At 43.6% G+C, this 27,500-nt stretch overlaps 2 protein-coding genes across 2 annotated transcripts in view; one reads left to right on the top strand and one right to left on the bottom strand.

Moving 5' to 3' along the window:
* LOC310809885 (adhesion G protein-coupled receptor E1-like) overlaps positions 1-10,010 on the top strand; it is a gene marked incomplete at both ends in the record, with an annotated part of 10,188 nt that extends 178 nt beyond the window's left edge. Inside the window, 17 exons of the mRNA XM_083677405.1 lie at positions 618-788; positions 1,967-2,119; positions 3,322-3,465; positions 3,636-3,782; positions 3,915-4,051; positions 5,009-5,089; positions 5,847-6,006; positions 6,221-6,334; positions 6,565-6,740; positions 7,692-7,904; positions 8,062-8,268; positions 8,381-8,616; positions 8,724-8,790; positions 8,953-9,044; positions 9,227-9,386; positions 9,752-9,817; positions 9,936-10,010. Coding sequence (XP_083533531.1) covers positions 618-788; positions 1,967-2,119; positions 3,322-3,465; positions 3,636-3,782; positions 3,915-4,051; positions 5,009-5,089; positions 5,847-6,006; positions 6,221-6,334; positions 6,565-6,740; positions 7,692-7,904; positions 8,062-8,268; positions 8,381-8,616; positions 8,724-8,790; positions 8,953-9,044; positions 9,227-9,386; positions 9,752-9,817; positions 9,936-10,010 — 2,399 coding nt within the window. The remainder of the gene's footprint in view (positions 1-617; positions 789-1,966; positions 2,120-3,321; positions 3,466-3,635; positions 3,783-3,914; positions 4,052-5,008; positions 5,090-5,846; positions 6,007-6,220; positions 6,335-6,564; positions 6,741-7,691; positions 7,905-8,061; positions 8,269-8,380; positions 8,617-8,723; positions 8,791-8,952; positions 9,045-9,226; positions 9,387-9,751; positions 9,818-9,935) is intronic.
* Positions 10,011-11,128: 1,118 nt separating this feature from the next.
* LOC310809884 (adhesion G protein-coupled receptor E1-like) lies at positions 11,129-26,080 on the bottom strand (the record flags this gene model as incomplete). Its single annotated transcript, XM_083677404.1, has 16 exons — positions 11,129-11,287; positions 11,618-11,777; positions 11,915-12,006; positions 12,137-12,203; positions 12,363-12,598; positions 12,711-12,917; positions 13,053-13,220; positions 13,513-13,688; positions 14,671-14,784; positions 15,058-15,217; positions 15,745-15,825; positions 16,769-16,806; positions 16,989-17,135; positions 17,272-17,418; positions 17,606-17,755; positions 26,047-26,080. 16 exons carry the CDS (start codon positions 26,078-26,080, stop codon positions 11,186-11,188), a joined length of 2,079 nt encoding a protein of 692 aa, XP_083533530.1. The 3' UTR covers positions 11,129-11,185.
* Between the last annotated feature and the right edge of the window lie 1,420 nt (positions 26,081-27,500).

Below are 27,500 nucleotides of genomic sequence, written 5' to 3'. Positions count from 1 at the left end.
TCTTATGAATCGTTTAAGAGGTCTGCTGTTTATGCAGACGTCTGCTTAAAAAATCTTGCCAATCTCACCCCTGAGGATATCATCTTTCCCTTTGCTTTCTTAATTTGTTGTAAAACCACTGGATCCTTATATATCCACTGGATATATATATATATGTAAGTCATGAACAAACAGATATATATAACAAATAAGTCATGAACAAACAGATATATATATATATAAGTCATGAAAAAACAGATATATATATATATAAGTCATGAACAAACAGATATATATATATATCTATCTGTTTGTTCATGAGTTTCTGAATTTGGTTTGGGCCTGGTTTGTTATTGCTAGCCGTCGAGAGTTCAAGTTTAGGCAGCCATCCTTCTCGCCTCCCCACGGGAAGTCCGAAGAGAAAACGTTTTATTTATTCATTATTCATAACTCTTTCCACGCCAGTCTCTTATTCAAATAGAATCAGTAACACAAAAGAAAGAGCATGATCATACACACATGACTTACACATGCGTAGTGATCATAACAATTTTGTGCTTTTTCTCACTGCACTTTTTGGGGGAGGAAATCCGAACTGAATTACTTTATTTCCTCTCTGTGTATCCTATTTCCACCAGGTTCTTGTGATGGCTACACAGCTCTGGGTGAACCGTGGCGTAACCGTGCCTTCACCTCAACATCCTTCTCCGGCTTTCCCAATAATGACGGTCATCTAACTGAGAAATGGTGGCGCTTCACCGGGATCGGAGGGGACCAAGTAATCAAAACCTGTATTGGACGCAATGTCGGTGGGACAAATTACCCCATCCACCTTACGTTTACACCTCCACTTACTGAGTCAGAGACTGCAACGACGGGGACAGCATGTGGAGATGTTGGTTCTTGCTGTAATGTACATAATCAAATTGAAGTGGCCCTCTGTCCTGGAGGATTCTACGTGTACAAGCCGAAAACTCATAACCATGGAAATATGGCTTTTGTAATCTGTGAGTGATGAGTATGACAATATGACAATACCCTGCTTTTGATTTGGACTTTTATGTATAACGTAACATGCCATTTCTCTATGTTCTGGGAATAATACCTGAAACACAATGTGTCGTTGAAGTCAGCTTTAAATGTCTTTAAGAGGTACATCTGTTTTGTTTAAACATCCTCACAACAGTCCTCTCTGTCTGTCTAGACCATAGTAACTGCACCAAAGCCTCCTGTGGTCCCCTAGCTGAGTGCACTAGTGGCGGAGGCTGTGTGTGTGTCTCTGGATACAAGATCCCTGAGACACACAAACCCTCAAATGTCTCATATGGCTGCCAAGGTACAGTACATACGATTCTAAACCATGAACAGAATACTAGGATTCCGTTTTAAACCATCATCAAACAGTACAGTAGGAGCCTTTCAGTAAATCTGTACCACAGATCTTGATATAGCATGGATTGAAAGAGTAACCTGTTTGACTAGTTTTCAGGCCATACGGTGCATACTGCACAGCACAGCACTCTCACAGAGATGAAAACCTGACATGAGTAATCATAAATGGGAATTAGACAGCTGATATTTATTGTACTTGATATATTCTACTGATATATATATGCCTGCGCACACTTACACAACTCTGAAAGTGCAGAGTGGAAAATCTTTATCTGCAATGATTGAATTCTGGCCTTTAAACACACATGGTTCACTGCATAAACAATTGAAGTGAAGGCCAGAATTCAAACATTGTAGATAATAGCTTTTCTACACTGCACTTTCAGTGGTGCGTTTGATTCGTACACAACAAATGTGGAAAAGCGCCTTCTACAGTAAAACGACTGAATTCCGGGTTTCCATTTCATCGTCTTCCAACTGCCAGAACAATTCTAGGCAATTGGAATTCTAGGCAGTTGGAATTCTAGGTGTCACAAACACAACTATTTTCTCTACCTGTGTCTGTTGCTCCGGGCTTTAATCCTAACCCCAACAGATATCGACGAGTGTGTGGTGACAAAGGACATCTGTGGTCCTGATTCTGCCTGTACCAACACACCTGGAGCCCACACCTGTGTCTGCTCACAAGGGTACAAACTGGCCGAGAGCGATTCATCCATAGAACCCAGCCACTCCAACCCCTGTCAAGGTACTGTCAGAGATGCCATAACACAAGCTTACTGTGTCAGTCATAGCATGCTCATAGCCAGATACCCACCTTTTGTTACCTCCAAGGTACCACTCAGAATTAAACTTTGTATATTTGCAATTCAGATAGCTACTTCTTTACAGCCCAGTAGAAGATAATCACATTAACATTATCACATTATCAGATTTGTTTTGGAAATATTGTTACGTGAAAGGGCTTTCAGACATTTCATGTGACCTAAATTTGTATATCACAAAACCCACGCACTTCTAAGGTACCACAATTACAGATCATCTGTGGTAACATGAACCACATGACACCATTTACCTGTATTTTATTCAGTTGATTAGCGTGGATGCCAATCTTTTTCTGCTTTATCCAATGCTGTGGTTATTACAAGGAACTTGGCTATGGAAGAGACAGAACTGGCACCTACAGTGTGCTCCAAGTTCACCGCGCAACAGTTAAGACGGCTGATTCTTTTCCTGCAGATATCGATGAATGTGCAAATAACATCTGTGGTGACCATGGGAGCTGTGCAAACACACCTGGGAGTCACACCTGCACCTGCAACCAGGGCTACCAGGTCCCCGCTGACAACCCCTCTACTTGTCAAGGTCTCTGAACAGCACTGACACTCAGACTCCCGTCATTAGTCTTAGACAGCTTTCTGTCAGCCTGTCCCTGTCTGTCTGTAATATTGTCAACCTGGAGGTCAGTCTGTATGTCTGTCTGTATGTTTGTCTGTTGGTCTAACATCTTGTCTGTCTGTCTGTCTGTCTGTCTGTCTGTCTGTCCGGTCTGTTCTTTGCCACATTGCTGATCATTTATCAGCTCTATAATGTGTTCAATGTTCTCTATCTGGTGGCTGGCTCTCTCCCATGGTGATCGTAGGACACAGAGGGTTGATTTTGTAGGTGCAATTTCCTAGAATCACCAGCAGATCGAGCACATGGGAAATAATTATTTATTTTTCAATTGACTGAATAAGTGGAAATAATTGGCAATCTGGAAGAGGATAACTACAGGATAAATGTATTCAATAATGAACAGCAAATGTTTTTGTTTACAATTCCCCCTGCATTGCCAACTTCTACCTGGATGTGTGAGAAAGGCCCATAACCATCAATCAGGATTTGAAGTTCTTATTTGACAGCAGTGAGATGCTATGTTGTTTGAACTTTAACCTCTTACCTCTACAGATATTGACGAGTGTTTCAATTCAACCATCTGTGGTGCTGATTCTGTGTGTACCAACACACCTGGAGCCCACACCTGTGCCTGCCTACAGGGCTTCACACCAGCTGACCCAGCGTCAGAACCCAGCCAGTCCAACCCCTGCCAAGGTACAGGTCATGCTCCACCCGGTCATTTAAGTCATTGCACTTCCAGACAATCTCAAGATCACTTGTCTCACACACCATCTGTTTCAGTCGTTGAAAGATGTTGAAGTATTATCAGAACTGACGTATGCAGGATATAATGATGTTATTAACTTTACCTGTGCTTTCTGTAGACATTGATGAGTGTGTGACAAACGCAACTATCTGTGGTCCCCATGCCAACTGTACAAACTCCGTTGGGGCACACACCTGTACCTGTCACCTGGGTTACGAGCTGACCAGCCCAGACTCCATAGCCAGCATCTTGAATCCATGCCACGGTCTGTGAACTAGTCGTGTGTGTGTGTGTGTGTGTGTGTGTGTGTGTGTGTGTGTGTGTGTGTGTGCATGTGCATGTGTCTATTTTTGTGTAGGTCTTCTATATCTATGTATGTGTGTGTTCCCTCCTGCAGACATAGATGAATGTGGCCTGAGACCGGTTCTATGTGATCCCAGCTCTCTGTGTTCCAATGTACCTGGAACCTTCTACTGCTCCTGCCAGGATGGTTTCTACCCCTCCACTGGACTCCTGTGGGAGATGGGAATCACAGTTTGTCAGAGTGAGTGCCTTAGACAACCACACAACAATGGTAAAGCTGTTACCCCCAGATTGGTTACCTTGTCACATCATTGGTAAATCCTTTACAAAGTCGTTTGATCACAAATGATGAAGTGCATTTAACAGAAACATGTGGCCTTTTAATCACTAAGAATATTAGTATGCATTATTTCTGATGCCAACATTTCACATCAACCCACAGGTGGAAAATCCTTTACAAAGTTGTTTGAACACAAGTGCTTTCTAACAGAAATATGTGGATGGGGCTTTTTAATCACTAAGAATATTTTCATATATAAAGTGATGCATGATGGCAACTTTTCACATCAACCCACAGGTGTTCAGGTTATTCTAGACTCGCTGGCACCTCCAGAGGTGAGTACCTCCTGTCTTAGTGTAGCACATACCGGACTTTAGAATGGACCGTCTCCTAATGCTACACATGCTACAAATGGACTTTAGAATGGACCGTCTCCTAATGCTACACATGCTACAAATGGACTTTAGAATGGACCGTCTCCTAATGCTACACATGCTACAAATGGACTTTAGAATGGACCGTCTCCTAATGCTACACATGCTACAAATGGACTTTAGAATGGACCGTCTCCTAATGCTACACATGCTACAAATGGACTTTAGAATGGACCGTCTCCTAATGCTACACATGCTACAAATGGACCCTCAAGTCCTTTCCTATTCCAGTGTTACTCTGTCCAGTTATCACATTGGCCTAGGCAGTCAGGACGGTGAACGTACGATACAAAGAAAAACAGACACTGTTCATTTGATGGACGTTGAATAGGGTAAATTGTCACAACAGTTTTGGCTTAGATTTTCAGCGTTGAACAGTGTTAAAGCATTGTTCAAGACCAAAACACTTCATAACACTGAAATCCATAGTTGCGTCCTAGGGTCTCTGATATTGGGTTTGTATTCCTGCCACAGGGCCAGTCTAAGGAGATGTTCTTCCTCAATGGGATGAACCAACAGCTGAAGGACAACCTTGACACCATCCTACCAGAAGGGGTCAGTAGAGCTGCAGTCACATGAAACAATGTTTACATTATTCACCACATATCTTCGTATGGAAGCTCAGAACTTTCTTAGGAATGTCCGGGGCAGAAAAAGTGTCATTTCCTTTTCTCTCCACAGACAGTGACCAACGGCTTCTCTGCAACCCTGGTACTGCCCTCTTTCTAACACCATCTCATTTTGTATGAATGTCTAGTTGGTTTGGCTCTGTCTGTCTGTCTGTCAGTCTGTCTGTCATCCTGTCTGTCTGTCTGTCTGTCAGTCTGTCTGTCATCCTGTCTGTCAGTCTGTCTGTCGTCCTGTCTGTCTGTGTTTGCCTCTCTGTTTTTTTTGTGCATCTCTCTGGCTGCCTGTCTGTTTGTCCGTCTGTTTGTCTGCCTTCCAGTTTGTCAGTTCGTCCTTCCACTCGTTCACTCCCTAAGGAGGCGTCTGCAGCTGGAGATCAGTTGAAGGCAGGGCAGGGGACGATGAGGGATGCAGAGGGGGAGGCTGTCTGTCTGTCTGTCTGTCTGTCTGTCCGTCTGTCCGTCTGTCCGTCTGTCCATCTGTCCGCCCGCCCTTCTGTCTGCCCGTCTGTCCGCCCTTCTGTCTGTCTGTCTGTCTGTCTGTCTGTCTTTGCTTCTGTCCATTTGCACTGGTATCTTTGTATCTCTATTTGTTTGTCTGTCTCTCTGGCTGCCTGTCTGTTTGTCCATCTGTCTGTCTGCCTTCATGTTTGTCAGTTCAACCTTCCACTTGTTCACTCTCTCAGGAGGTGTCTAAAGATCAGTCGAAGGCAGGGCAGGGGATGAGTGAGGATGGAGACGGGGAGGCTGGCAGTTTGGTCCTGGATATCTCAGAGCGCCTGGTGTCCTCCCTGGTGGAGCCTACTCACAACCAGACCAATAGAACCATACAGACTCCTATACTGGGTAAGAAACCATACAGACTCCTATACTGGGTAAGAAACCACACAGACTCCTATACTGGGTAAGAAACCATACAGACTCCTATACTGGGTAAGAAACCACACAGACTCCTATACTGGGTAAGAAACCATACAGACTCATATACTGGGTAAGAAACCATACAGACTCCTATAATTGGTCTTAGTCTCTCTGGTCATAGTCTAACTATGTGTGTCAGAAATGAGTGTGCAGGTTATGGGGCCTGGGGCCAAAGGATCAGACAGCCCTCTCCTCTCAGCCAAGGGAAACACCATGGAGATCAACCTACAGGCTCTGGCCAGGGAAAACAACGGTAAGGGGAGAGGAAAGACAGCACTGTAAGGTGAAGCAAGGTGACGACTTTCTTATTTATATTAGAGTTTGAGTTATTGGCAATAAAGGTGAGATCAATAATGATGAGGATACAGACAAGGATGATGAGGAGGAGTAGGAGGGAGATGATGATGATGATGATGATGATGATGATGATGATGATGATGATGAAAGTGCAGTGCTGAAAGGATTTTTGATTTTTGCCCCCAGGTTCAGCAGCAGTAGTCTTCCTGACAGTCAGTGGGATGGAGACTCTTCTGAGCCCTCGCTTCTTTCAAACAAAGAACCAGACAGAGATGTACTCTGACGTCATCACTGCCACACTGCCCAAAAGCAACCACACCCAGCTCTCTCAGCCTGTCAACTTCACCATCCGCCACAAGAGGGTGCTCTATCAATGTGTCTGTCTGTCTGTCTGTCTCTATCGGTCCTGTGTGACTCAGTTGGTAGGGCAAAGAGCCAGCTTCAGTATGCATAGATCATTTGAGACCCGCTGGTCACTGTACCGTATAATAATTTGCTTTGGATAAAGAGAAAGGCATATAAAAAAAGAACTAGCTCATTTCTCTTCATTAATGACTGTAACTGTTGACAGCAGCAGCAGAATATATTCTGAAGTGTACAGAAACATCTTGTCTGCTCAAGTGCAAGCAAATGCCTCCAGATTCATTGGATGGCGCTTCATCATACAGTAAGACAATGGCTTAAAACATACTGCCATAGCGACTACCAAAAAGTGTCAATCTTCAGATGCATTTAATTTCCTGATGATGAAATGAAAGACCTCAAAACAAACAACTGCTGACGACGGCTGCGGTACCGGCCGGGCAGAGAACTTCAGGCAGTTACTGGGACTGTCGACCAAATACTAAACATGAGCGCTTAATTTTAACATTTGATAAATCTGTCCCATTACTTTTGGGTAATGAAATAGGGGAACTATGCATAAAAAGTGGTGTCATTTCTGAATGGTGAAACCAACATGTACACTAATACCATCACTTAAAATATGAGAATCTCTACTTTAGCCTTAGATGAACTGTTTGATTTCAAATCCAAACTGTTGGTGTGTCGAGCCAAAAAAAGAAAAAATGCTTCCCTGTCCCACTACTTACACAGGTCATTGTACATATGTTAAGTTATAGGCTATATAACTTAATATACATTATATATATAATATGATATATATATTAATATTATATATTATATTATATAGTATTTTACCATATGCACTTCTGTACATCTCTACCCCTAACCCCTGCTTCTCTCTCTCTCTCTCTCTCTCTCTCTCTCTCTCTCTCTCTCTCTCTCTCTCTCTCTCTCTCTCTCTTTCTCAGAGGTTATCTGAGTCAGGCCTGGTGACCTGTGTGTACTGGGAGGATGGAGAGAAGAAGAGCAAAGAGAAAAGAGGGGATGATAAAGGAGAGAAAGAGAGGAAGAAGAGGCATTGGTCAGTGGAGGGCTGTTGGGCCGTGTTCTCTGATGAGAACCACACAGTATGCAGCTGCTCTCACCTCTCCACCTTCGCCCTCATCCTACAGATTGGGGAGGTAATACACACCCACAACTGTGTGTGTGTGTGTGTGTGTGTGTGTGTGTGTGTGTGTGTGTGTGTGTGTGTGTGTGTGTGTGTGTGTGTGTGTGTGTTAGTAAGTGTGTACGTGGATGTGACAGCATATTCATGAGTGTGTGTTTCTGTCTTCTCAGACTGAGCCAGAGGACGATCCCTTCCTAGAGTGGGTTAACAGAGTGTGTGTGTGTATTGGGCTGGTCTTCTTTGCTCTGGCAATCCTCACCTTCCTGCTGTGCAGCTGGAACCCCAAGATCAACAACACAGCCCGCCTCCACCTCTGTGTCTGCCTCTCCCTGTCCCATCTGCTGCTGCTATTGACCAAGGCCTATGTCCATCACAAGGTACCAGAGTATTTATTGGACCAGACCAGAATAATGTAACAGCATTTCTCTCTATTGTGTGTGTGTGTATGTGTCAGAACTGTGGTAGCCTAGTTCTCCTGTCTGTCTACAGTTGGCCTGCTCGGTCCTGGCTGGGCTGCTTCACTTCCTGATTGTGGCCAGTTTTGTGTGGATGCTGCTGGAGGCACTACAGCTCCACCTGCTGGTCAGGAGGCTCTCCAAGGTGCAGGTCATCCAGAGGGACGGCCTCCAGAGACGATACCTTTACCTCATTGGCTACGGCGTTCCTGTAGTGATTGTAGGCGTGTCTGTATGGATGAGGCCTGATGGCTATGGCGGAACTGATATGTGAGTTGATTGTTTATGGTAATGAAATGTTACTTTAATTCAATTAGTGACTTTGCAGTCACACACACACTTAACAAAACATTTTTCTTTGTGTGTTCGTATTTCAGATGCTGGCTGAAAAAAGATCAAAACTTTACTTGGGCTTTAACAGGACCAGTGATTGCCGTCCTTGCAGTGAGTGATTAATTATTGACTTATATCCCAAACTGCATCATACAAATATACACACGCACGCACGCACGCACGCACGCACGCACGCACGCACGCACGCACACATGCACACACACACACACAAACACAGACACACACGCTGACCTCTGTGTGTTTCTCCCTCAGCTGAACTGGATATTGTTCTGTCTTACTCTCTGGAGTTTGCGGCCCACCTTGGCCAGCATGAAGAGTGACGTCTCACAAACCCAAGACACCAGGTGTGTGTGTGTGTGTGTGTGTGTGTGTGTGTGTGTGTGTGTGTGTGTGTGCGTGTGCGTGTGTGTGTGTGACATGTTTTTGATCTTTTAGCTGGTCGAGATAATGATTCTCCTCCCATTACCCTTCACTCTTTACATTACTCTCTCTCTCTCTCTCTCTCTCTCTCTCTCTCTCCTCTCAGACTGATTGTGTTTAAGATCCTGGCCCAGTTCGTTATACTGGGCTGCACCTGGATACTGGGCCTCTACCAGACCAACGTGTTCTTCAAGTACCTCTTCGTCATTCTCAACTCCCAGCAGGGCACCTTCCTCTTCATCGTCCACTGTTTGCTCAACAAGGAGGTACAGTACACTTCTGTTGATGGTTGTTTGTGTTATATAGGGCTATATTTTAACAGCGTAAAAACGTATGGTTATGATGTGTGACCCTGGTTCTCTGAAGGAGATGAGGGAGACCCCTCACTATGGGACACGCACTCCTGTGTCTATTTGCTGAAAACCTATTCGATCACGCCTGCAACGCTTGAGTGGGCTTTCAGGCACAGATAAGCTCTCCCTAGCATGCCCATATCCATTCTGGAAACCACACACTTTCTCAAGTGTGTGTGTGTGTGTGTGGGGGGGGATTTAGTTGAGCAGCTAGGTACCAGAGGAATTCATGTGATCTTGTTCCGTGTCTATGTGTTGTGTTGTTGTGCATTGTCTAGGTCCGAGAGGAGTATAAGAGATGGCTGACCTGTTCCTTCAGCTCCCCTCCGACTCGAGGCTCTGTGGTAAGACTCTCCTGTTACACATGGCCAGATGTCCCTGCTCACTAGCCAGTGTACTGCATAATATCTTCTGTTATAACCTGTTCTTTCTCTTCTCTCTGGATCATGTGTTTTTCCATAGAAAGAAGCAGTTTCAGACTCTGAGGACATGGACAAGACTGAGGAAGATGGACACAACAAAGGAACACAACCATGACCAAAGAGAAGGAGACAGAGGGAAAGATAGAGAGAGAGAGAGAGAGAGAGAGAGAGAGAGAGCGAAAGAGAGAGAATATTCAAGTTTTTAATTGTTATTTATTATTATTTTTACTAGAACTTTTCAAACTCGTGTGTGCTTTTTGACATCATTATACCTAATTAAATCTAGATTTACCACTGCAGGCAAATAAACAAGGTGAAAAGGGCATGTTGAAATGCAATATTATCAGAATGACCTAGTTGTTTAATCAGGTTCCAAGTCTGCCAATTTACTCTCCTACAAGTATATGTTCTAGAAATATGGGATTTATTTAGCTTTGAAGCAAAGACAGTAGATTCATCCTTTATGTGGGGTTATCATTTATGAAATAATTCAGTTATTTTGTGCTGCTTAAATAAAGCCAAGCTGTTCCAATGACGAATATTGAACAACCTGTTTGGGGAGGGTTGAAAAATATCCTTTATTAAATGCGGTCAACCCTTCTGATGTGTATGCTACACATTCTGTTCCTAATCATTCCCAGCCAAATTACAGAATATTATTTTTCATATAGTCAACATCCCTCAGTTTATTGTGCACATTCATGACAGTCCTTGCAGGACTATTGCAGAATATTATATATTCAAACCGCATTAGAACATGTCACCCAGAACGCATAGAAGAAGAATGCACACTGCAAAGAAAGCCATCAGACAGACCAACGTGACTCTCTGAAGAGTGACACATTACTTTAAGTACATACAGAAAAACACCTACATACATACATGTGATTATACTGTAAACATACAGTTGTATATTTATGCAACAAAGTTGTATAAAAGCATACATATGAACACACCTTTTAAATATGAATACACTGAATGAAATAAAATACACTGAGGAAGGAACTTCTCTTACCCAACACTAAAGCTAAAATCAAACTCGGTGGTCGTTCATATTCAGCTGCATAAAACTCTCGCCCTCTCTATCTCTCTCTCTCTTTCTTTCTCTCTCTCTCTCTTCCTCTGTCTCTCTCTTTCTCTCCCTGTTGTCTGTGAGTATAGTATACAGGCTTGTGGTCAGTTGTTCTCTCTCTCTCTCTCTCTCTCTCTGTCTCTCTGTCTCTCTCTCTCTCTCTCTCTCTCTCTCTCTCTCTCTCTCTCTCTCTCTCTCTCTCTCTCTCTGGTGATGGTTCAAGTTCCTTTGGGCTGTCCCTCTTCCTCTGTCTTGTCCAGGTCATCTTGTGAGTTGGAGCTGAAGGAACAGGTCAGCCACCTCCTATACTCCTCCCGTACCTAGACAATGATAATATTTACAATACACACAACACACAATACACACAACACACAATACACACAACAACGCAACCAATACTCCTTGAACTTCACAATGCGCATGATGCAATGCAAAAACACAATTCATATAGCTAAAGTATCACAAATCATACAGCACACAAAAAAAACGACAAATACACAACACACATCATGCAATACATTATGCAACAACATCCACTATAACACAAAAACACATAATTCAGAACAAAACCCTGAGCTATCATAGAAGTAATAATGGGACAGATGTAACTAGATTGTACAGATGTTAAGAGGGGCAGAGATGGACTGTACCTCCTTGTTGAGCAGACAGTGGACGATGTAGAGGAAGGTGCCCTGCTGGGAGTTGATAGCAATGAAGACGTACTTAAAGAACACGTTGGTCTGGTAGAGGCCCAGTATCCAGGTGCAGCCCAGTATAACGAACTGGGCCAGGATCTTAAACACAATCAGTCTGAGAAGAGGGAGAAAGAGTGGCAGAGGGGTAATGGGAGGAGACTCATTATGTAGAACAGCTAAAAAAAGACTAAAACTATGTCACACACACACACACACACACACACACACACACACACACACACACACACACACCTGGTGTCTTGGGTTTGTGAGACGTCACTCTTCATGCTGGCCAAGGTAGGCCGCAAACTCCAGAGAGTAAGACAGAACAATATCCAGTTCAGCTGAGGGAGAAACACACAGAGGTCAGCGTGTGTGTCTGTGTGTGTCTGTGTGTGTGTGTGTGTGTGTGTGTGTGTGTGTGTGTGTGTGTGTGTGTGTGTGTGATTATATAATCATAAACTATCCACTCACAGCAAGGACAGCAATCACTGGACCTGTTAAAGCCCAAGTAAAATGTTGATCTTTCTTCAGCCAGCATCTGAAATACAAAAAAAAAATGTCTTGCATATGTATGTGTGTGTGTGTGTGTGTGTGTGTGTGTGTGTGTGTGTGTGTCTGTCTGTCTCTGTGTGTGCCTGTAAAGAGGATGAAAGTGATACTGACTAAAGCGATACTGTTACAAAAACATTGTATTTACATATCAGTGCCGCCATAGCCATCAGGCCTAACCCCGGCGGACACGCCCACAATCGCCAAGGGAACACCGTAGCCAATGAGGTAAAGGTATCGTCTCTGGAGGCCGTCCCTCTGGATGACCTGCACCTTGGAGAGCCTCCTGACCAGCAGGTGGAGCTGTAGTGCCTCCAGCAGCATCCACACAAAACTGGCCACAACCAGGAAGTGAAGCAGCCCAGCCAGGACCGAGCAGGCCAACTGTAGACAGACAGGAGAACTAGGCTACCACAGTTCTGACACACACACACACAGACAGTAGAGAGAAATGCTGTTACATTATTCTGGTCTGGTCCAATAAATACTCTGGTACCTTGTGATGGACGTAGGCCTTGGTCGATAGCAGCAGCAGATGGGACAGGGAGAGGCAGACACAGAGGTGGAGGCGGGCTGTGTTGTTGATCTTGGGGTTCCAGCTGCACAGTAGGAAGGTGAGGATTGCCAGAGCAAAGAAGACCAGCCCAATACACACACACACTCTGTTAACCCACTCTAGGAAGGGATCGTCCTCTGGCTCAGTCTGAGAAGACAGAAACACACACTCATGAATATGCTGTCACATCCACGTACACACTAACTAACACACACACACACACACACACACACACACACACACACACACACACACACACACACACTTGTGGGTGTGTATTACCTCCCCAATCTGTAGGATGAGGGCGAAGGTGGAGAGGTGAGAGCAGCTGCATACTGTGTGGTTCTCATCAGAGAACACGGCCCAACAGCCCTCCACTGACCAATGCCTCTTCTTCCTCTCTTTCTCTCCTTCATCATCCCCTCTTTTCTCCCTGCTGTCTTCTCCATCCTCCCAGTACACACAGGTCACCAACCCTGATTCCAGTAACCTCTGAGAGAGAGAGAGAGAGAGAGAGAGAGAGAGAGAGAGAGAGAGAGAGAGAGAGAGAGCAATGAAATAGCCAAAAACAGTGGAGAAGTCTACAGCCCCATGCTAAACTGCATGAATTAATTCCTGTCTGATAGACCCTGACATAATTACACAGATAGTCAAGATAAATAAATCGATAGATACAGAGATAGGCAAAGATGGATAAACACAATAGATACAGTAGAAAGATAGACAGATAGACAGAGAGCACCCTCTTGTGGCGGATGGTGAAGTTGACAGGCTGAGAGAGCTGGATGTGGTTGGTGTTGGGCAGTGTGGCAGTGATGATGTCCGAGAACATCTCTGCCTGGTTCTCTGTTTGAAAGAAGCGAGAGCTCAGAAGAGTCTCCATCCCACTGACTGTCAGAAAGACTACTGCTGCTGAACCTGGGGGCAAAAAGCAACAGGCTAAACACTTAGTACCTTCAGCATCGTCAGCATCAATAATTATGTTCATTCTCACCTTTATTTCCTATAACTCAAACGCTAGGATAAATCAGTCGGGTGAAAAGTATGGAAAAAATGTTGCGCCACAATTCAAAAATAAACCGACCGCAACTAATCTTGAATGTTGAACCCATCTGATAATAAAGTGGTCGTTTCGAACCTCGAAACAACACATCTAAAAGCAAATCACCACGCATCTAATTATGGTAAAAAAAATTACCACACGTAAGTTACAATTGACTTTAATATTGAAAACACAAAAGTAACCAAGTAACCGCCAACTTTTCTAGCACACACATACTGTACATTACTTGAAGTGGCCTCTCCCTTTTTATGTAGACGTGATATTTTATTATATGTTAGGTGAGTCCATATTTTTATGGGAGAGGTTGAGGCTTTAATTGACAGTGGCTAACCCAGTGAGTATCGAATGGACTGAACACATCAAATAGGAAATGGATTCACCTAACAACGAAATATTGCATGTCCATAATGTAATGTGTTTGAAAGAAAACCAGTTGTAGCTTATTTGTGCTTACTTTGTTTTTTCAATATTCAACTTGGTAATTTGTTTTGTGTTGTCTCAAGATTCCATGTGGTTATTAGATGGCTGGTAATTTGCTTTTAGACATATTATGTTTCAAGGTTGGAAATGACCACGTGTTATTAGAGGTCATTTTATTTTTGAATTGGGGCACAAAAAATGCTCAGTAGAAAAGGGGCAAGCTTGCTTAAAAGGACATTACTACATCAAAGTTTGTCAGATGCTTTCAGACCTCAAATGTAGTCTAATGAGTCCTACATTATGTGTAGAATCAGCTACTTGCTTCAACTCGCCACCACCAAGACAATCATCATAATCAGCATCTTCATCATCGTCACCCTCATCATCATACAGTGTTATGTCTCCTCTCTCTGTTACCGTTGTTTTCCCTGGCCAGAGCCTGTAGGTTGATCTCCATGGTGTTTCCCTTGGCTGAGAGGAGATAGCTGGCTCTTGGTTTGGCCCCAGGCCCAATAACCTGCACACTAATATCTGACACACAGAGTTAGACTATGAATAGAGAGATAGCCTTCACACAAATATCTATACAGTGAAGAGTTAGGCTAAGAGTTCAGATATCATGCATTCATTTAAGAGAAAGGATAAAGCTGTTGTTTTACCCAGTATAGGAATCTGTATGGTTTCTTACTCAGTATAGGAATCTGTATGGTTTCTTACTCAGTATAGGAGTCTGTGTGGTTTCTTACCCAGTATAGGAGTCTGTGTGGTTTCTTACCCAGTATATGAGTCTGTATGGTTTCTTACTCAGTATAGGAGTCTGTATGGTTCTATTGGTCTGGTTGTGAGTAGGCTCCACCAGGGAGGACATCAGGCGCTCTGAGATATCCAGGACCAAACTGCCAGCCTCCCCGTCTCCATCCTCACTCATCCCCTGCCATGACTGAACTTCATCTCCAGACACCTCCTGAGAGAGTGAACAAGTGGAAGGTTGAACTGACAAACAGACAGGCAGCCAGACAGACGGACAAACAAATAGAGATACAAAGATACCAGTGCAAATGGACAGAAGCAAAGACAGACAGACAGACAGACAGACAGACAGACAGACAGACAGACAGACAGAAGGGCGGACAGACGGACAGACAGAAGGGCAGACAGACAGAAGGGCGGGTGGACAGACGGACAGACGGACAGACAGACAGACAGACAGACAGACAGACAGACAGACAGACAGACAGACAGACAGACAGACAGACAGACAGAGCCAAGCCAACTAGACATTGATGCAAGATGAGATGGTGTGAGAAGAGGACAGTACCAGGATTGTAGAGAAGCTGTTGATCACTGTCTGTGGAGAGAGAAAGAAATTGATTAGCACCTTTTAACACCTTTTCTGCCCCGGATAGTCTTAAGGATGTCCTGAGCTTCCATAGGAAGATGACATATGTGGTAAATAATGTTAACATTTCATGTGAATGCAGCTCTACTGACCTCTTCTGGTAGGACATTGTCAGGGTTGTCCTTCAGCTGTTGGTTCATCCAATTGAGGAAGAACATCTCCTTAGACTGGACCTGAGGAATACAAACGCAACATCAGAGACCCGAGGATGAAACTATGGATTTCAATGTTATGAAGTGGTCCTGAACAATGCTGTAACACTCTGCTGAAGACCCCAAGTCAAAACTTGTGACAATTTACCCTGACAATTTACCCAAACTGATAGAGGTGATTCAACATCCATCAAATGAAGAGTGTCTGTTTTTCTTTGTATCGTACGTTCACCGTCCTGACTGCCTAGGCCAATGTGACAACTGGACAGAGTAACACTGGAATAGGAAAGGACTTGAGGGTCCATTTGTAGCATGTGTAGCATTAGGAGACGGTCCATTCTAAAGTCCATTTGTAAGTCAGAAAGTCTGTTTATTTGCCATGCAATCAATTCACATCAATTGTTGGAATGGGTCTTTTTGCACACACCCCCCCCGAGACAACACACACGCACTGCACACCCCCCCTCCGAGACAACACACGTGCACACCCCCCCAGGGAGAACAGAGCGCTGGGCTCTGGGCACAGGGTCAGCCAAGTCAGCGCCCCTGGAGCAATTCGGGGTTAAGTGCCTTGCTCAAGGGCACAACGGCAGTGGTAGGGACCTGGATATGCTGCCAGCAACCCTCCAGTCACCAACTCACATCCAGATCCCTCCTGGAGCGGGGATCGAACCAGCAACCTTCCGATTGCTGGCCGGCCTCTTTAACCTCCAGGCTACCTGCCGCCCCATAGCAGGTAGGGGCGGCAGGCATGTGTAGCATGTGTAGCATTAGGAGACGGTCCATTCTAAAGTCCATTTGTAGCATGTGTAGCATTAGGAGACGGTCCATTCTAAAGTCCATTTGTAGCATGTGTAGCATTAGGAGACGGTCCATTCTAAAGTCCATTTGTAGCATGTGTAGCATTAGGAGACGGTCCATTCTAAAGTCCTGTATGTGTGACACTAAGACAGGAAGTACTCACCTCTAGAAGCTCCAGCGAGTCTAGAACGTCCTGAACACCTGTGGGTTGATATGAAAAGTTGCCATCAGAAATAATGCATACTCATTTCCTTAGTGATCCACATATTTCTTCCAAAAGCACTTCATCATTTTTGTTCAAACAACTTTGTAAAGGATTTTCCAGTAATGTGACATGTAACTAACAGCTTTACCATTGTTGTGTGGTTGTCTAAGGCACTCACTCTGACAAACTGTGATTCCCATCTCCCACAGGAGTCCAGTGGAGGGATAGAAACCATCCTGACAGGAGCAGTAGAAGGTTCCAGGTACATTGGAACACACAGAGCTGGGATCACATAGAACCGGGCTCAGGCCACACTCATCTATGTCTGCAGGAGGGAACACACACATACAAAGATATAGAAGACCTACACAAAAATAGACACATGCACATGCACACACACACACACACACACACACACACACACACACACACACACACACACACAGGACTAGTTCACAGACCATGGCATGGATTAAAGACGCTGGCTTTGGAGTCTGGGCTGGTCAGCTCGTAACCAAGGTGACAGGTACAGTTGTATGCCCCAATGGAGTTTTCACAGTCGGCATCGGGGCCACAGACAGTTGCATCCGTCTCACACTCTTCAATATCTACAGAAAGCAAAGGAACAGTACAGCTCATCAAAAGATATTATATTTTGCAAACCTGAGTTCGGAAAATACTTGACTGTCATTCAACTATTAAAACAGATGGTATATGAGATAAGTGATATTGAGATAATTTAAAAAAAAAAAAAACGTCCAATGACCTAAAATGACAGCAGAGTGTGACCTGTACCTTGGCAAGGGTTGTACTGGCTGGGTTCTGAGGTCGTGTCAGCTGGTATGAAGCCTTGTAGGCAGTCACAGGTGTAGTCTCCAGGTGTGTTGGTGCACACAGAATCAGGAGATCCACAGAGATCATGCATCTCCACACACTCGTCTACATCTGTTGGGGAGGGTTAGGTTGCCGGGGGTTACAGCCACAAGTCAGGGTGGAGAAAAACTAAAAGTGGTCGCACTTTATTGAATTGTCCCCAATAGATGATCTACAGTTGCTCAAGCTATCAACTGCAACTCTGTTGATATGCAACAGTATCCTAGTGATACAGCTAGGGTTAGGGTTAGGGTTAGGGTTAGGGTTAGGGTTAGGGTTAGGGTTAGAGTAGAGGTTATGGTCAGGTTTAAGGTTAGTGTTATGGCTAGGGTCAGGTTTCGGTGTTAAGTTTAGGGTCAGGTTTCGGGTTAAGTTTTGGGTTAGGATAAAGGTTAAGGATAGGGTCAGGTTTCGGGTTAAGTTTTGGGTTAGGATAAAGGTTAAGGATAGGGTCAGGTTTCGGGTTAAGTTTTGGGTTAGGATAAAGGTTAAGGATAGGGTTAGGGTTAGTGGATCGTTAAAATGTTACTTTAAATGTTGTTGACAGTTCGTTGAACATCTACTGAACATCGACATCTACAATCTATTCGGGACTATCCAAATAAAATGTTACCAACAGAATGTATGTGGAGGGTGGAGGGCATGTGTGTGGAGGGTGGAGGGCATGTGTATGGAGGGTGGAGGGCATGTGTGTGGAGGGCATCACTATCTGATTTGGGACTGCACCATTTTTCACAATTCAGAGAAAGTAGTTATTGAATTATTCTGGCAATATGCTAACTGGAGACACCATGTAATTTTTGGAGGAATGAGGCAGCAGTGCATTCGTAAAACTATTCAGACCCCTTAACTTTTTCCACATATTGTTATGTTACAGCCCTATTCTAAAATGGATTAAATTAATTTTTCCCCCTGATCAATCTACAGCCAATACGCCGTAATGATTAGCGAACACTTCTAAAAACCTGTTTTGGCGTTGTCATTATGAGGTGTTGTGTGTTGATTGATGAGGGAAAAAATGAATTTAATCCATTTTAGAATAGGGCTGTAACATAACAAAAAAAAAGGGTTAGGGTGGAAAAAGTGAAGGGGTCTGAATACTTTCCAAATTCACTGTAGAGCTTGTGAGCCAAAAGGAGCCCGTAAATTATGTGTACTATCAGGCTGTGTGCACACCACACACACACCAGGTGAACACAATTATAGTACTGGTACCTTGGCATCCATATGAGACATTTGAGGGTTTGTCTGTCTCAGGGATCTCGTATCCAGAGACACACACACAGCCTCCGCCACTAGTGCACTCAGCTAGGGGACCACAGGAGTCTTTGGTGCAGTTACTATGATCTAGACAGACAGAGAGGACACACACACACACACACACACACACACACACACACGCTCACACACACACACACACACACACACACACACACACGCTCACACACACACACACACACACACACACACACACACACACACACACACACACACACACACACACACACACACACACACACACTCATCAGACTATGAGACAAGAGCAGGGCAACTCCAGGTCAAACATGTTTGTGGCTGATTTACTGCTTTTTTCATGTTGTTTTCCAAACATTAAGCAATGACAATTTGGAGAGTGATTCATATTCTAAAATTCTAAATGAAACCATCCAAATTAGAATTCTAAATTCTAAAATTCTAAATGAAACCGTCTAAATTAGAATTCTAAATTCTAAATGAAACCATAGTATTGTTCAGGTATACTCATTACTCACAGGTCAAAAAAGCTGTTACGTTATCTTGGATTTCTATTGGCTTGTACACATAGAATCCTCCATGGCACAATACCACTTCAATGGAATTTGTTGCATAACAGCATTCATAATAGTCTTGTCCACAAGCTATCCCTGTTGTTGAGGTGTGAGACATTTCCAGAGGATGGGCAAAATCCAGATAGATGGGTAAATATGGCCCACCGACAACATACGCAGTACAGGAAGTGATTACTTGGTCCCCTCCAATCCCCATGAAGCGCCACCATTTCCCGACTAAACGATTTTGGTCCTTAATGGGAAAGTCGTAAAAGGTTGTTGGGGTGAAATTAAGGTTACGCCATGGTTCATCTAGAGTTGTGTAGTCTTTGCAGGGATCTGGTGGAAATAGGATACACAGAGGGGTGCATGGAAGAGGAAAGCAAATTATGTTATTCAGTGGATTATCACTGAAAGAAGTGCAGTGAAAAAGCACAACATGTATGATCATGCTCTTTTGTTTGTGTTCCTGATTCTACTGAATAAGAGACCGGCACGGAAAGTTATGAATAATTAATAAATAGAACCTTTACTCTTTTTTAATATAATTCAAGAGCATTTGAAATTGATGTATACACTTCATGTATATAGATTCTCTCTTCAAAGTATTCTATGACATTTACTTGAAATGTACTATGATTTTCTTAAGACACCTTATATTGTTTTTTTTAAAGGTTCAATCTGGGATTCAAAAAATAACAAAGCAAAACAAAAATCCTTGAGAGTATACTGTACCTAAAATATTCTGAAATTATACGTGCTCTTCTGGTTGGGTGAGACACTTAACTATCAATAAACGGCACGACACAACTCATCCTATTTTTTTTACGGTATATAATTACTGCTGTATACTTCCTAACTTCCTTTGAGCTAGTACATTTGTATACTGAAAACATACAGTACATACATGTAGAGTGTCTCTTTTGTAAACGCATGCATAGTGCACAAACATACTGTCATGCACAGATACTGTCATGCACAGATACTGTCATGCACAGATACTGTAATACTTTCATCAGGATGTATGGGAAGGTACAGTGTTATATAAACACAATTTGAATCCATTTCCAATCTTATCTGAAAGCTATTATTGTGTTAGTGTTAACATTTAAGTATGGATGTAAACATATCACTCATTATGCTCTTAAGATGTTTATATAGATGTGTATGGCGTTTAGTAAAATACCTCAATAAAAAGTAGACTTGAGAGTGTAGTGTATGCAACATTTCAGAAAATATGATTTTAGAGACTATTTTGTAAGTGTAATTCTAAAATATATACACACAGTACCATTTTGGGGGGTGGTGAACAGACAGTCAACTCATTCAAAGTTGTCTTACCTTCATGAATGAATGAACCAGGAGTGAACCAGGAGCCTGGGAGGAAAGAAAAAAAATATATAACTTTGAAAAAAAAAGGAATTGTAACACACTTAATTTCACAATGCTATTAATTTCACAATGACCTTAATTTCACAATGACCTTAATTTCACAATGCCTTTAATTTCACAATGCCCTTAATTTCACAACGCCCTTAATTTCACAACGCCCTTAATTTCACAACGCCCTATTTCCCAGGAATTTTCAACATGGTGACAGTGTAATCACATAATGATTATATAAGAATAACTTCTTACTTTTACAAACTAATTTGTGTTTTCATTATATAAAATACCCAAAAACAGGAATTGTTACATACAGTAGAAGTTGCCAATTCAGGAATATGATTTTAAGTATTTCATCAAAAAGTACCAATTGGGGGCGCTTAGTGGCGTAGCACACTAATGCGCATACCACATAATCGCAAGGTTCCTGGTTCGATTCCGACCCTCGACATATCTTGCATGTCATCCCTCCTCTCTCTCACCCATCCTTCCTGTCAATCTCTACTGTCTCTATCCCAATGAAGCAGAAATGCCCTAAAAACATATTTAAAATATATAATATTTAAAATAAAAATATAAATAAAAAAAGTACCAATTGTTTCTCAGAAACATCATATTAAATACCTATTGCATGTTAGTGATTAGGTACTGTAAATGAATAACTATTGAGTAAAGAATACTTATTCATAGCTATGGTGGTAATAAAGTGAATAAAAACAAGAGGATTTATCAACTCACCCAGAAGCAGTGACAGAGCACAGAATTTCATCTTAACAGGTCCTTTCCCCATCACTGAATACGCAGTGCCTTTACCTCCACTGTTTCAACGATGCGTTGCAGGACAATGACCTCCATTTGCACAGCATCCAAGAGTTAAACATATGCAAACTCATTCATTATTTGATTACTTGATTATTTTAATATTATTTACAAAGGTCAGTGCACTGCTATCATCGGTGCTGCTGCACCTGAGGAACTCAATTTCATTGGATCTGAGAACCTAGGCACTCTACGCTTAAAAAACTAAAAAATACACGTCTTTAAACTTTACAAGTGTAGTAAAAACTGATTCCTGTTTCATTGCCTTAAATTGTTTGTAGTTTTTACTGTCCTGGTTGCCTTTGCCTTTAATGTACCTGTTTGCCTAGATTGGACTATGAACTCTTGCTTCCCTACCCTGAAAAGAAAATACCTTACCCTATGATGTGTTTTCTGTTTGGTAATGATAGTGATAATGATTTATGTTTAGAAGCTTCCTTTCCCTTAAAGGGATAGTTTACCCAAATTACAAAGTCACATATTTGGTTCTTTAACCTTAAAGGAGTCTATGGACTAGAGTTGTATTGTATATTCACATTGGTCATATCCTGAGGTCACAGACCATTTCCACCCAATCCAATTCTGACAAAATCCAGGGCCTTAGAAGTGATGGCACTGGAGACAATTTTACAAATAATAATACAAGTAATTAACAAATGTATTGAAATAGGTAGTTTCAATGTGTGTTGTTTTGCCGATAAGTAGTTGGTGATCTTATCGTTAAAAAGTTGATTTTATATAGTTTATTAGCAGCGACCGATGAGAGCCTGTGGATCACGAATACACTGTACCTTCTCAGTTGGTGAAAGCTGTCTGCAAAAGGTACGAGGAAACTTTCAGCATTGGATTGGGTGGAACAGGGACCTCAGTATATAAGCAATGTGAATATATATACGAACAGGTGGGGGCAAGTATCAGTCTGAATATGATTACTGAAGGGATCTTTTAAGAATGATTATGATAAGCAGACATGCTGCTCCAACAACACAGAGGGAAACGACAAGGGAGACTTATTTACATCAGTCTTCATTTGCCTACAGATTAATTGTCTTGATCATTTGTCATGTAAAGCTGCGCGCTCCTTTGCATCCAGACTCCATGTAAATACGGTGCTTTCCCAAGTCAAATGGAAAATAAGGACAGGAACGTTGGACAAAAACACACTGGCTATGTTCCAAAATGCCGTACTTGGTATACGCTCTAGATAGAGTGCAAGAATGTGTCTTGGAACACAGCCACTGTGTTCTGTCTGTTGTTTATATGTGAGTGTGCACAGGGCTTACTTCAGTGCACAAGCCTGATTATATGGCACATTTGTCAAAGCAAGTTTCCCGCCCTATTGTCTTGCTTGCAGACAGGTGATGATAGCTCTGGTGCACACTCGTCAGTTGAATAACCCTTTTTGGGTTACATGTAGAACCTTTTTGGGTTACATGTAGAACCTTTTTGGGTTACATGTAGAACCTTTTTGGGTTACATGTAGAACCCTGTTGTGTTCCATTTTGACTGTATAAGAGAGTGATGTCATGATCCCAGCCTGGCTCCCTCTGTAGGTCATCCAATCAAATCAGTGTTTCTGCCTGATCTGGGCCTTACTCTACCCCTACCTCAACCTCTACCTCAACCCCGACCTCAACCCCTACCTCAACCTCTACCTCAACCTCAACCCCTACCTCAACCCCTACCTCAACCTCTACCCAGTGGAACCTTCCCTTACAGAACGTCCAGACAGAAATATATCATGTAGAACTGCCATTCCTCTATCAGCGTGAATAGGCGATCGTGATGGTTCTATACATTACATTTTTATCTGCAACGTTCTGAATCTTCCACCCCTCTGAGCACACCCCTGGTGTCTGTGACAGACACTGAGATTACGATAAGGAGCTTTCCACTGCAGTCTGGCGTTCTCCGAGAGCGAAGCACCGGGGGGTTCCCTACCACAGATGGCGCGGGATGCTGGAGGAGGTCCCCTCCGTCGTGCCAGAATAGAAACTGACACTGACTCATACAGACAGAAGTGGCAGACCAATACAGCAAGTACAGCCTGTTGTAGGAACGTCTTCTCGCCACACGGTGGCAGCACCTTATCACCTATGCTGCAGCTCTCACTGGAGTTTTGAGGTTTTGGCACAGTGGTCATCCAGAGAGCCTACAGGGTGTGTAGGCTTTTGTTCCCGCCCAGAACTAATACACCTGGTCCAGGCGAGGCCAACTGACTCGACTGCTGATTGAGAGCTTGGTTTGATGACTCAGGTGTGTTGATGCTGGGATGGGACTAAAGCCTGCATGCCGTGTAGCTTACAAAGACGTATCTCCCTGCTCGAGTTGGCATGCTCATCTAGTTTTTTGCCCCTCCTGGCTGATTGAGGAATGTCTCACACAACCCCACCCCCAGCAGCCACACAACCCCACCCCCAGCAGCCACACAACCCCACCCCCTCATCAGACAGTTACGATGTACTGAGCAGGGAGGCGGTGAAAAGAGCCATATCCTTCTCAACCCGTAGAGTAGCACTAGCTTAGCACTAACTATCGTCCAGCTGAAGTAACAGAGGAAGGTCCATCATGGCTAATTGCTAATGTCTAACAGCTAACATTGCCCAATCCCATTCATTCTTATGAACAGATAGTGATGATGGTCAATTAGCCTTTGCTGTGAGACTGAAACTGTGGTTTTGACAGTCAGGCCTCAGTGCCCTGAAACTCTTGCCTGAACAGGTGGGCCATACGACTGAAACTGGAAAAGAGCATGTTAGTTAAAGACAGGACATAAAATAGGACTCTGTGGACTGGTGTGCACAACCACTGTATTCATTTATTCAAGCAGTCCCCCCTCTCTCTCTCTCTCTCTCTCTCTCTCTCTCTCTCTCTCCACTGATTTCAAAGCGAATTTCCGAGTGTGGCTGTGTGTGTGGCTGGTTCGCGTGGGAATGTGTCTGTTCGGATTGACAGGAACACTGTGTTCTGTCTGCTTGAGTGCTGGTCGTGCCCCAGTAATGCCAAACGATGCCCACCACCACCTAGGTCTGCATTGTTAGGCTAAACACACTCAGAAGGCCCTGATCCAGAGGTGCCCAACCTCACTCCCCAAGGGCTGCAGCAGTCCTGCTGGCTTTGTATCCATGACAGTTGATCGACCAAATTAGTGTCACCGATTGTCTAAAAAATGACATATACCTGGTTGCCGAGGTATGATTCAATCTCTAGCTTAAAGGCATGAAGGAATGAGGGAAAGGAAGTGAAGGAAGGGATAGAGAGAGAGAAAGAGGGAGATTAGAAAGAAGAGTCTGAGGCAGGAGAAAACCGCAGAGAGAGAGAAAGGGCTGGAAAGATGTAGAGAAAGACAGCATCAAAGGTTGGGTTGAACAGCAGGGGTGAAAGAGAGAAAAAGAGAATGGCTCGCAGAGAGAATGAGAGAGAGAGAGAGACAGAGAGAGAGGGGAGGGGAGAGAGAGAGAGAGAGAGAGAGAGACAGAGAGAGAGAGAGAGAGAGAGAGAGAGACAGAGAGAGAGAGAGAGAGAGAGAGAGAGAGAGAGAGAGAGAGAGAGAGAGAGAGAGAGAGAGGGGAGGAGGGGGTCAAAAGTAGAGTGTGCGGTGACAGCAGCAGTGAAAGAGAGTCAAAGAGAGGGAGAGAAGGGGTGGCAGTTATTTTGCTCCAAGTCACACAGTCTCCTCTTTGCTCTACCGTGGCACACTCCTCGCCTCACCACCGCGCTCTGTTACCATGGGAACACAGCTGCAGCACTCAAGTCATGAGGCTGGCCGACCGGGGAGACGCTGTTTGGTAAACAATCCTGCTCTCCGAGTTGAATTTGTCAGAATGTCAGGAGAGTGCGAAATAGTCTGAAAAAAACGACTCCTCGGACCTGAACTGTGTTGTGCTGTAACACATCCTGCACTGTGAGGGGAAGATGCTCATACTTAGAGTCAGTCAGTGGTGAAACAAAGGGACACTGAGGAGAGACCTTACTCCATACTGCAGCCTCGGATTTCTGTGTTGGCCCACGCAGCACAGAAAGAGAGACTGCTCTCTCTCTCTCTCTCTCTCTCTCTCTCTCTCTCTCCCTCTCTCTCTCTTCTCTCTCTCTCTCTCTCTCTCTCTCTCTCTCTCCCTCTCTCTCTCTTTCTCTCTCTCTCTCTCTCTCTCTGTCTCTCTCTCTCTCGCTCTCTCTCTCTCTCTCTCTCTCTCTCTCCCTCTCTCTCTCTTTCTCTCTCTCTCTCTCTCTCTCTCTCTCTCTGTCTCTCTCTCTCTCTCTCTCCTCTCTCTCTCTCTCTCTCTCTCTCTCACCCTCCTCCACTCTTCTCTAGCTTATCATTTTAACTCATTTATGTCCAACTTGACATACTTTCCGGGAGAGTGGGCATCATCTGGTCCAACATGTCCACGTGTGCTTCAGACATGAGCATCCTGAGACGCCACAACGGACCATTCTGCTGTAACATTAGATTACTGCTAGGGTTTTATTTTTATTTTTTAAAGAGGAGGTTTTCTCTGGAGCTCTGTACCTCCCATTGAGACAGTCCTGTGGGGGGGGGGGGGGGGAGAGAGAGAGAGAGAGAGAGAGAGAGAGAGAGGAGGTGTTAATTGTGTTTGATCACAGCTTGAACATGTTCGTACATGTGAATGGGGCAGTTTACATCTCCCTCCCACCCACACCCGTCCCTTTTTTCCCAACACGTCCACATCTCGTTTTCCCACAGATGTATTACATCCCTATACTGATATCACTCCTCCTACACATTGACTTCCTCTTCTTTGACAGGATGTAGCGTGAAAGTGGGCATGTTGAGAGTGGAATGTATAAACAGTTGGCAGATGGAAAGAGAGGAGAAGCTCAAAAAGGCATGCCGTCCAAATAATTGAAAAGGAGAGAGCGAGGCTAATCCAGGAGTTGAAGCACACACGTCCTCAACAAGGATGCTGTCTTCTTTGGCTCACTGTTCTGATGACCTTGAAAGGAAAAGAACACATCAAGTACACGCATCTACAGTAGTTATTTATACGGTAACTACATTGTTACATGTTCTGTGAGCAAAGATGCTCTCTCTCTCCTTGTCATTGTTTGTGAGTAGAATGTTCCAAGAGTTTTTTAAACCCCTGCCCTCAGAACCTGTGGTGCATAGACCAGGATAATCACTATGGTCAGCTTGCTCCACACTAAACAAAGGAGAAATGTTGATTTAGTCCTTCCTGAGAGGATTTAGAAGAGAACAATAACAAGCAGTGTTCAAGCATGGGTTATAGACTCCATCCTTTTCAGCCCGATGCTGGCTTCAAACCCATGTCACAAGTGCACAAACTGTTACCCTACCAAAAACATGCCATTGGTCTGGGTTATGCGAGGCGCAGTAGTAATGTCGTTTTCTAAAGTTAGAAAACTACATTTGTAACCGAGCTGCGTAGATTAAACTAACAGATGAATTGATGAATGCTTTAGATGACAACTATTTTTTTAAAAACATTCATCAGATTTTTATATCAGACCAAGGACAAGGAGTTAAAGCTAGAGTGAGTGGCATGTAGTCATGTACACAAGAGTGTTGTACCAAGGAAGCACCCTTTTGTCTTTAATTATGGGAATGGGAAGGGCAATTCACACCTGATTTGGAGGCCATCATTTCATTGTTAACTTGTAAAGTCCCCTTATACTCCCCCACTCTATCACAACATTTAAACGGTAGAAGCTGATTGGACAAGTGTGTACAGCTGGTGATGAGGGGGTGTGGCCAGCGGTCGATGGCCACACTACTTCAGGTCTCACTACTTCACACGACTTCAGGTCTCACTACTTCACACGAC

This window comes from Argentina silus (genome assembly GCF_951799395.1).
Source record: "Argentina silus genome assembly, chromosome: 9".
Lineage (NCBI taxonomy): Eukaryota > Metazoa > Chordata > Actinopteri > Argentiniformes > Argentinidae > Argentina > Argentina silus.
Note: the sequence above shows the minus strand (reverse complement) of the source record. Positions and strands in the feature narration are given on the sequence as shown.